Source organism: Hipposideros armiger, unplaced genomic scaffold (genome assembly GCF_001890085.2).
Source record: "Hipposideros armiger isolate ML-2016 unplaced genomic scaffold, ASM189008v1 scaffold_70, whole genome shotgun sequence".
NCBI lineage: Eukaryota > Metazoa > Chordata > Mammalia > Chiroptera > Hipposideridae > Hipposideros > Hipposideros armiger.
Window position 1 is genome coordinate 1,252,673 of NW_017731420.1, and position 10,080 is coordinate 1,262,752.

At 50.3% G+C, this 10,080-nt stretch overlaps 1 protein-coding gene and 1 long non-coding RNA gene across 3 annotated transcripts in view; one reads left to right on the forward strand and one right to left on the reverse strand.

Moving 5' to 3' along the window:
- Positions 1-1,458, reverse strand: part of LOC109382775 (uncharacterized) — a 69,535-nt gene extending 68,077 nt beyond the window's left edge. Inside the window, exon 1 of one of the 2 annotated variants that reach the window (XR_002123985.1) lies at positions 1,371-1,458. This is a non-coding gene — a long non-coding RNA (uncharacterized LOC109382775). The remainder of the gene's footprint in view (positions 1-1,370) is intronic. The other variant, XR_002123984.1, reaches the window with a different exon arrangement.
- KCNS2 (potassium voltage-gated channel modifier subfamily S member 2) lies at positions 42-3,239 on the forward strand. The gene is made up of 2 exons (XM_019642520.1): positions 42-748; positions 1,396-3,239. Exon 2 carries the CDS (start codon positions 1,439-1,441, stop codon positions 2,873-2,875), a length of 1,437 nt encoding a protein of 478 aa, XP_019498065.1. The 5' UTR covers positions 42-748; positions 1,396-1,438; the 3' UTR covers positions 2,876-3,239.
- Positions 3,240-10,080: the final 6,841 nt, after the last annotated feature.

The following is a 10,080-nucleotide window of genomic DNA, read 5'->3' on the forward strand; positions in this document are numbered from 1 at the left end:
CCCTCAGCTTCAGGAAACTTTTCATCAGGTCCCTAAAAGGGGAAACCCGGAGTTCCTCCCGTCCTGCTTTCCCCCGGTTTGCGCAAGCCGCCCCTCATTTTTCCAGCTGGGATCCCTAGAGACCCAGTGGGGAAAGGTCACCGTAAGCAGTCCCCTGCCTGCGCCCTGGGGAGAAGGAAGGTAGCAATAAAAGCTGTCACCAGGGGATGGGTGACGGCTTGGAAGAGGTGTTGGCCCTACGTGGAGCCAAGGGCGCAAAGGGGTCGCCGTGACGCGGAGGAGGCGAGCAGAGAAGCTGCGGCGGCGGCGGCGGCGGCGGCATCGCCAGAGTGTGGGGCGGTGGCCGCGCCAGGGGATGGGGAGCTGTCCTTTCAGCACCACTGCGAGGGGCACTAGATTGGCTCCTGCTCCGGCTCCCGCGGGTGCCTGCGATGCGTTCTGCTGTCTCTCTTGGGGTCAAAGGGGGCGTGCAGATCGATAGAGGTAGCTCTGTGAGCGTCGGGGCCAGCAGCCACCTGTGAGCCTTCTGCAAGTGCGGGCGGCGACGGCGGCGGCATCTTCGGCCCGAGACAGGAGGAGACGCTCAGCGGACCCCGCCCGCTGGCCCGCCGGGCGCATACACAGGCGCACACACACTCGCACCCGCGCGCACACGCACAGCCAGCCCGCAGCGGCGGCCGCAGTGATGCTCGCCAGCAGGTCGGGGAAGTTTCCCGCCGGCCTTGGCCGCGGGCCCCAGTGCTCGCAGGTAAGCGCTTCCAGAACCCTCAGGGCGAGCCCTGGCAGCTCCGCTGGGTGAGGCGCGGCGCACGCGGCTCGGGAGCACGGCGCCTGGCGGGCAGGGAGGCCCGGGGCGGAGGGCGATGGTGCTCCAGCCGTGGGAGCTGGACACAGGGGACGCCAGGCCGGCCCCCTTCTCCCAGCCCGGGTTTATAGACTCGAGCAGCGAATTTCCCCACTCCCCTCCTGAAGCTACGCACCCCCATCTCGGCCCAGCCCTGCCGGTGCGCATCCCAGCTCAGGTCCCGCCTGTCTGCGGCGAGCGGGCGGGGGCGTCTCCTCGGCCCGCCCACGGGCAAGATCAGCTCGTAGCCCCCTGGGCTCCCAGAGCCGCGGGGGGCGCGATCCTGGGAGCCTAAAGCGATCGGCATGGCCCCCGGAATGGGGGTGGAGGCGCGGCTGTGCATGCTCGTGGAAACATACCCTCCCCCCCGAAGCCTTTCCTTGAGAGGGGGCCAAACCCCAGAGAACCACTCCCCCTATCTCAGTGCCCTTCAGTACCCAGAGACCCGCCTGGAGAGGACTGGGCCCGCCAGAGCTAGATGGGTAAAATCAGAGGGGCGCGGGGGTCCTGAGTACATCGCCCTCACCGGACACGGTTCCCTCTGCTTCCAGGTGTAGCGCCCCCGCGCGGCGCGGGCGGCTGGTCGTCTCCAGCATGACCCGCCAGAGCCTGTGGGATGATGTGTCGGAAGCCAACGTCGAGGATGGAGAGATCCGCATCAACGTAGGAGGCTTCAAGAGGAGGCTGCGCTCTCACACTCTGCTGCGCTTCCCCGAGACGCGCCTGGGCCGCCTGCTGCTCTGCCACTCGCGCGAGGCCATTCTGGAGCTCTGCGATGACTACGACGATGTCCAGCGTGAGTTCTACTTTGACCGCAACCCGGAGCTCTTCCCCTACGTGCTGCATTTCTACCACACCGGCAAGCTTCACGTCATGGCGGAGCTGTGCGTCTTCTCCTTCAGCCAGGAGATTGAGTACTGGGGAATCAACGAGTTCTTCATCGACTCCTGCTGCAGCTACAGCTACCACGGCCGCAAAGTGGAGCCCGAGCAGGAGAAGTGGGATGAACAGAGCGACCAGGAGAGCACCACGTCCTCCTTCGACGAGATCCTGGCCTTTTACAATGACGCCTCCAAGTTCGATGGGCAGCCCCTGGGTAATTTCCGCAGGCAGCTGTGGTTGGCGCTGGACAACCCCGGCTACTCAGTCCTGAGCAGGGTCTTCAGCGTCCTGTCCATCCTGGTGGTGTTGGGCTCCATCATCACCATGTGCCTCAACAGCCTGCCGGACTTCCAAATCCCTGACAGCCAGGGCAACCCTGGCGAGGACCCTAGGTTTGAAATCGTAGAGCACTTTGGCATCGCCTGGTTCACGTTTGAGCTGGTAGCCAGATTTGCTGTGGCCCCCGACTTCCTCAAGTTTTTCAAGAATGCCCTAAACCTGATCGACCTCATGTCCATCGTCCCCTTTTACATCACTCTAGTGGTGAACCTGGTGGTCGAGAGCTCACCTACCTTGGCCAACTTGGGCAGGGTGGCCCAAGTCCTGAGACTGATGCGGATTTTTCGCATCTTAAAGCTGGCCAGACACTCCACTGGCCTCCGCTCCCTGGGGGCAACCCTGAAATACAGCTACAAGGAAGTAGGGCTGCTTTTGCTCTACCTCTCTGTGGGGATTTCCATCTTCTCTGTAGTGGCCTACACCATCGAAAAGGAAGAGAACGAGGGCTTGGCCACTATCCCTGCCTGCTGGTGGTGGGCAACTGTCAGTATGACTACTGTGGGGTACGGGGATGTGGTCCCAGGGACCACTGCTGGGAAGCTGACTGCCTCTGCCTGCATCCTGGCAGGTATCCTAGTTGTGGTCCTGCCCATCACCTTGATCTTCAATAAGTTCTCCCACTTTTATCGGCGCCAAAAGCAACTTGAAAGTGCTATGCGCAGCTGTGACTTCGGAGATGGAATGAAGGAGGTCCCCTCCATCAATTTAAGGGACTACTATGCTCATAAAGTTAAATCCCTCATGGCAAGCCTGACGAACATGAGCAGGAGCTCACCAAGTGAACTAAGTTTAAATGATTCCCTACAGTAGCCAGGAGGACTTCTTGTCCTCAAACCCACATTGCTGAGTTGCCTCTAGTGCCGCTGGCACAGTCCAGGCACCTTAGGGTTATGGCGTAAGGAGTGTGCCCAGCCCCAAAGGGGAGAGATGCATGGGATGTGTGCCCCAGGTTGCTTTTACAGTATTAGAATCATGTTTAGAGGATGGCGTGTCTGACACCATGCCTTGGAACCTTTCAGTGAAATGACACTCACTGGTCTTTGCATCGTGGACATAAAATGTTCACCGTTTTGCTGGATGAGTACCGCCTAGAATGCTAATTTTTATGTTCACTTTGTACTCTTTTCTAGTGCTTGTGGCCCAGTACTGTCTGTGAGTTGTTTGTGCTCCTGTTTCTGAGGTTGTCATGTGAGTGCTACACAAAATGCCCCCACAAGTCTGTCCAGTGGAAACACATCTATGGGGTCAGCAAGGATATGATGAGATTTTGCTCACGTTGTGTGTAAACAAAATCTCAGTTCTTTATTCATTGCTCTCGCTTAGTTTTAATGCCAAAACAAAGAGAATGTGAAGTTAAGCACATGACCAATGCAAGTCTATGAGATGTTTTTATAAATTATCTAGCTCTGTGACATGCATGGGGACACTGGTCACCTTTAGAACAATGTATGCTGATGTTCATGTCATAAATGTTGCTCTTTAGAGAATGTTACTCAGTTAAATATGTAGTGAAGACAGAAATGTTTTTCCTAGAATAGATGCATTAGGGACAGAGGCTTCAGCTAAACATAGGCCAAATTGCAGGATGCTTAAAGGCTTCAAATTCAAGCCTCTGCTTTTCCTAGGGTGACCGTGGAGACATTTATTTCTGGCTGAGGATCCTGGTCTAGGCCATTTGATCAAACTTTGCTGTGTCTCAGATATTAGCATGTTTTAAAAATATTCATTTTTAAAAAATGTTTAGAAATAAGGTCATGTTGTCTTTCTCAAGTAAAAGGGGTTTATTGTTGTATTGTCTCCCAGAGGCGAACATCATAGGGTTGCTAGCAAGGGCAGTATATTAGAAACTTTTGTTGCCTGCTCTGCAAGCTTATAAAATGAGAGCCCCTTTGTCCAAGCAGAATTTACTTAGATAGTTTTGCTTCTAGGATACAGATTGATGTATATGATGGTCTAATTGCCCTGGAGTTCCTGGTATGACATGGAAATCTGGTGGTGTGGAAGTCTGTATGCAAAATATACAAGTGCGTGGAGGCTGTGTTGCTTAGCCAGAATGGAAATGCTATAGTTCTTATTTCCATTTCAACTGCCTTTTATTGGGGAAGGGTGGGTAAAGGACAAGAAAAAAGGAAAGAGTTGTGAAACAAAACATTGCTACTGTCATAAATAACTATAAACTCCTTGAAAAGCTTGATGCCCTTTAAAAGGCCTTTAAACTTCTAAACTTGTGCTGAAGGTTGAGAAAGTTTGCTTTCTCCAAACTACCCTTCCTCTTTGTCAGTTAACAAGCACATACCATTGTGAAAGGGAAGCTGAGCCCCTTTGTAAGATAGTTCTCCGTTATCTTCTGTGTAGTCAGTTGGCTTCCGTTATTGTTCAGTCTTTGGAAAGGCTGCAGAATCCAGGGCTCTCAGCATGGAGTTAGGCAGGCATTTTATCCAAGGCTTGGGCCTTCCCTAAGGAAGTCCAGTCCATTTTGTGTCTTAGTTGAAGGTAATACACACCTCATCGGGATGTGGTGAGGCTCTTATCAGAAGGCTTTGTGTACTTGTAGTTGCCAAGGCCACTACAGAGTGGGCGATGTGTTGGATGAATGCACTAGTCACTTATGACCTTGAGTCCACAAGCTCAAATCCTTCCATCAGACTGAAGCCTCATGGGGGGTGGAGAGGTGACCACCTCCTAGTACCTGATGGTCTCCCATCTACATCTGTTTCTCAGAAGCATCAGGAAAAGTGAAATGACTTTGGGGCAATCAGCTACCAAGCTAGAAGAGCAGGATTATTTTTCAGAATTTGCATGTGAAACGCTTGGCTTTGGATGATGTTTCCAGCACTGGAAGGCAGAGAATTTACAAAATCAGCCCCAGCTGCACTGAAAGCAGGTGATGGTACAAACTTGTGAGGACTGTTCAGTTTGCCAGAGCTGATAGTATCAGGTGACTGAGCATGGTATCCATAGTCAGTGACCATAAAGCTTGTGAAAAGTGGTGACAAAGAAGGAGGCAGAATAACTCGGTCACTCTCGTGAGTTATTCTTCTAAACAGGCAGGTTTTACTAAAAAGGAGACACTCCTAGTGATTACTCTTTGCAGAAGTGAAAGCTGGAAAACTTGACTTTTCATTTTGGTAATGACTTGCATTTTATCTGGTGCCTTTCATTAGGAAATCCCAAAGTGCTTTAGAGATTGTCTTTTGAACATTTGTTGTATATATATATATATATATATATATATATATATATATTTGTATAAAATTTTACTTTGCCCACCCTGAAACTTCAGTCACTTCTGAGCATGAGAACGCCCTAATAGCATCAAGTTCTCCAAGTGGTGGTTTCAGATAAGAGGGAAAGAGAACAACCCAGCAGGCTTGAACACTGGAATTCATTCCCACAGAGAATGGAGACTGAACTGTGATCCAGGGAGAAATAACCTTCTTCTCTTCCAAAGTACCACCAAGGGAAGAAGTTCACAAGTGCTTTCAATTGGGCTCTGAAGGACCTGGCTACACAACATCTTATGTAGCAGTTTCTTCTGGTCCCTGAGGCTAATCAGGGAGGATCAGGTTAATTGTTTGCTCTGTTTCTGGAGTTAAGAATATAAGTATGAGGTGACATCTTTGGCCACCAGACTGTTAGACTGACCCACAAACATCCTTTAGGGGGGGCAGTGGAAGCTTCAGATCACTTACTTCCAACTGTTTGCTTGAGAGCAGCTTCACTCCCGACATTTGAAGGTTGTAACCTTCAATGCCACTGGGACGAGTATATGGCCAGGCCTTCCTCACAATGAACATTTTGAGAGTGCTGGTTGGGAGGTGACACTATGACTTTATTGCATAGAGGCATATTGGTTTTAAGTTAGTGTTTTCTGCCAACCCCCTACATTTCCTGGGTTTGCTGCCAAGGAGGGGCATGTTGTAATGCCGAGCTGATTTGTAGCTCCTGAGGTAGTAATTGGTATTTAATATTTGGACTTGTTATTTCTACTTATCTTAGTAGTCAAATAATTGAACTACCTGCTAATTCTTGCCTCATTTCAAAGAAAATGATTTGTTACGCACTTTGGGATAGCAGTAATCTGTACAGGCTGTGTGTTACCTACTTGAAGGCTTAACTGGTATTTCTTGTATGTTTTAACAGCATGACTTGTTACAGAGTTGTAATTTTAAAAATTGAGAACGCTGTATTTGCGATGTCAGTTTTAACACTCATTAACACGCTACTGTGCAAGCACTGACATGGCCCGCTGCAGCCTTATGTCTGATGAGTGCACTTCAGTCCTCATGCCTCGACTCGGGAACGAGGAGTGACACTGACACTTAGGACTCTAGCCCTGAAGAGTATGCCAAATTAAATAGAAAAAAATTATTTACGCTTCCTTAAGGCACTTCAATTACATATGGAGTGGCAGACACAACAAGGGCATTCGACGCTGGGGACCAGATTTCCCAAGAAAGGACAGGCTTAAGAATTGTTATTTATTCTTTGCAGGCATATAGACCCGGGGCCCCTTCTTTGCCAGGACCGAGAGCCTCCAACCTGCTTTGTAGCAGGAGTGGTCATTTACTTTTGGAGCCCTCGTGAAACAGCCCTCGTGAAATCCCTGCAGGATTTCCCCTTCCACACTGTCTTGCTCAGCACAGGCCTGCCACTGCTGACCCCCCCCTCACCCCACCCAGTGCCACCCTCCCCTCTGCTGTAATACCTTCCTGACAGTAACGTGGCTGCTGGGTAACCAGAGTGGACTGGCTAGTTTGGCGTGGACACTGCTGGGGACACAGAGAACCAGCCCTCCATCCCGGGTAGTGACTTAGACTAGGAGCCATTCCAAAGGTCATGGTGAATCTGTGGGAAGGTCACTGGCTAACTGGGCTCTTGGTATGACTTCAACTCTGTGATCTTAAGTGTATCACTTGGCCTCTCTGAGCCTCACATCCCACAGCTGCAAAAATGAGAAGGTTGGATTAGTTCATCCTTAAAGCCAAGTTCTTCACCTTAAAGTAAAAACAGGATTGATGCATGTCCTCTATGTCTTCACACAGCAGTGAGCAAATCCCAATATCCTTAATTTATCTTTAAGCAGGGCAGAGGGACCAACCTTTTATTTGGTTTCATTTCTCTGTTCAACAGCTAACCACGATAGATAGTTTCAGGGACAATCATACCAGAGAAATGCTTGGGCTGGCGTCAGTGAATAGAATTTTAAAACAACACAATCAATGAGTGCCTCCTTTGGGCTTTAAGCTATTTACACCTAATCCAAATTTCTGCTATTAAAAATCATTAGACAGAGAGGAAAATCACATTGATCCCTTTTGGCTTCCGGGCTCACTCTTTGCCCATTTATGTTTATTCCCTTAGTGAAGCCCCCACCCCTTAGCAGATCCCCCACTCCATTCTCATAAGGTTATTGGGCCCCACCCAGGGCCCCTCAGTGCACTGGGGAGCAGAGGCATCTTCAGGTGTTCCCCTCTGTGTAACCTGCAGAAGAGCATGGCAACCTTGTCCCTGGTCTCATGGTGGCTGAGAAAGGGCACTATGGACCCACATGCAGCCCGGAAAGGCACACTAAGTTACCACAAACCTTGCATTGCCACCAAGTGGGAAAAAGAGGGCATCTCCTCCCTCCAGCGGGGTATAAATGGATGCTCAAGGATATTTTGGGGCCAGGATGCCTTGCATCTTAAAAGGAAGAACAAACACCTCCTTTTGAGGGAAGAACTTAAACACTGTACTCACATGGTTATTATGTCTTCTTATTTTTAGGAGGAATTTTAACTAGCATTTCTACCCAAGGACCTTATCTGGGTGTTACATCTAATTGACACTGTAGAGCTGAAACTCTGCAACTGTTCCTAATTCCGTGACCACATTTGTCAATATCACCATCCTCCTGGCTAAATTCTCTAAAGCAAATGACTGTGTCTGCAGGTGACAAGCCGATGCTCTCAGAACCTAGACATAAACAAGGCCTCAAAGACTTGGCCAAAAGGAAAAAGATACAGCAAAGGAGGAAAAGAGGGCAGGTGTGCCTAGGAGCTGGTGCAAGTTCCTGCAGAAGTTAAAGGGGAGAGGAAGAAGCCAGGAAAAAGAAGAAAACGGGGGGGGGGGGGGAAGAAAAGAGTACAGAAGGAGAGAGTAAAAAAAGAAAAGGCAGAGAGAAATGAAGGGAGAGAAAACAATAAATTAGGGAGAATAAGAGAGGGTATGTTTCATGAAGTTATTTTAGGCCTTCTGTTGAATTCATTTTATTTCCAGTCAACATAGCATGGTCTGAGAGCACCAGAGGCCTCCTGGGAGGTAACTATTGCAGGAGTCAACGCCTATCTCTTCCTACCCCTCCCCCAACAAAGGGTTCATAGTCTGGTAGAATAGACATATGGAAACCACTAAAGACCTTTTGGATGAAGAGGACAGTGAGGACACAAGGAAAGGAGGGGTAAATGTTTCCTCTTGATGGGACTTCTGAGTTACAAACAGAAAGAGGACCAGGTGTTGGCCAGACAGAGGTGGTGGTGGGAGTCAGGAACAGGGAAAGGGAAGACACCTCCGTGAACAGGGATCTACACACGTAGAGACAAGGAGATTCGAGCAGGCCGGCATGTGGGAGGCACATGTGAGTCAGCGTGGCTGAGAAGCAGCAGGGCACAAACGCTCCGGGGAAAGCCATGGAAAGGGCTGAGCTTCGTTCTTTTGTCACTGGGGTGGAACGTCCTAACCACATTAACGCCTTTGGAACATGACTCTGGCAGCAGCCTGGAGGCGTGGGAAGGGCCAGGAGACCTATTTGAGGTCACTGCCATAGTACGGGCCAGATACAAGTGGGCTGGAGAGGAAGGGGCAGAGCAGGTTTCCAAGGAGATCAACCCTACAGGACTCCGTGAATGACAGGACGTGGGGATGAGGGAGAGGGAGCCCTGGGATGGCTTCCGGCGTCTGGCCTGATTGGTGACTAGGTGGATGGGTGGATGCTGGTGCCACTAAGAGAGACGGAGAGTAGTTGGCTCCCTCCCTGAAGCTAAGTATTGTTGCCTGAATGCTTGGTGGACACACAGATGGAGGTGTGTGGAGGGCAGAGGGAAGCCTGGGACCGGATCGTCAGATGAGCAGTGGAAGTTGAGACCATGAGTGAGGTGGCCCAGGGAGGGCATAGAGAGAAACAGAAGAAAGGAAAGATGGAACCCTGAGGAAGACCAGGATCTGAGGGGCAGCCACAGGGAGGAGTGAGGTCCCAGGCCTGTCTTTTCTCTGCGGGCCCATTATAGCTGTCATTCTATTTCTCAATTTCTTCCTGAGAAATCCCTAGTGGGTGATCTCTGCTGGCGGCTTCATCTTTCCTCTTCATCCGTTTTATCTCTGTGATCGGCTTTTGTTCCTACCACTCTTTCACACTGTTCTCTTGAAGATCACCAGGGCTTTCCTAATTACTCCAAGCTAAATCCAGGGGCCCGTCCTCAGTTCTCAAGCCCCGCCTAATTTTTGGACCCATAGACCTACCTCTAAGTTCCTTGCACTCCTTCCTCTCTGGATTTTGGACACTGCACGTTGCTGGCTCTCTCAAGGGCTCTGACTACCCGTCTCCTATCCCCACTGGGTCTTCACCCTCCTTCTGACCCCTTCATCATGCATTTTCCTGAACTTCTGTCCTTAGCAGCCTTTCCCCAAGCCGTCGCCTCAACTTGTGTGCAAATGACTCACGTGTCTCTTGTGTGACCCCAAGTCACTCTTGAGCCCCCCACACATCACCCATGTGCGTCTGGAAGTCACCATGCCTAAAACCAGACTTGTCACCCTCACTCTAAACTTGCTTTTCCTCATCTTCTCCCTCATTTCTGTTAACAGATCACAGAGCTCTCAGCCACTCAGGTTGAAATTTCAGTCATTTCGGAATTCTTTTCCATTTATCTGTCCATTGACTCACCATAGCGGTCATTTCTTGACAGCTGACTAATTGCCAAGCACCATATTAGACATATGGGAAATAAACTTAAAAAGTATTGCTCACAGCTCTT

Bases quoted from the DNA above. Each gene is read 5' to 3' on its own strand.
- KCNS2 (XM_019642520.1), top strand. From the start codon at position 1,439: ATGACCCGCCAGAGCCTGTGGGATGATGTGTCGGAAGCCAACGTCGAG.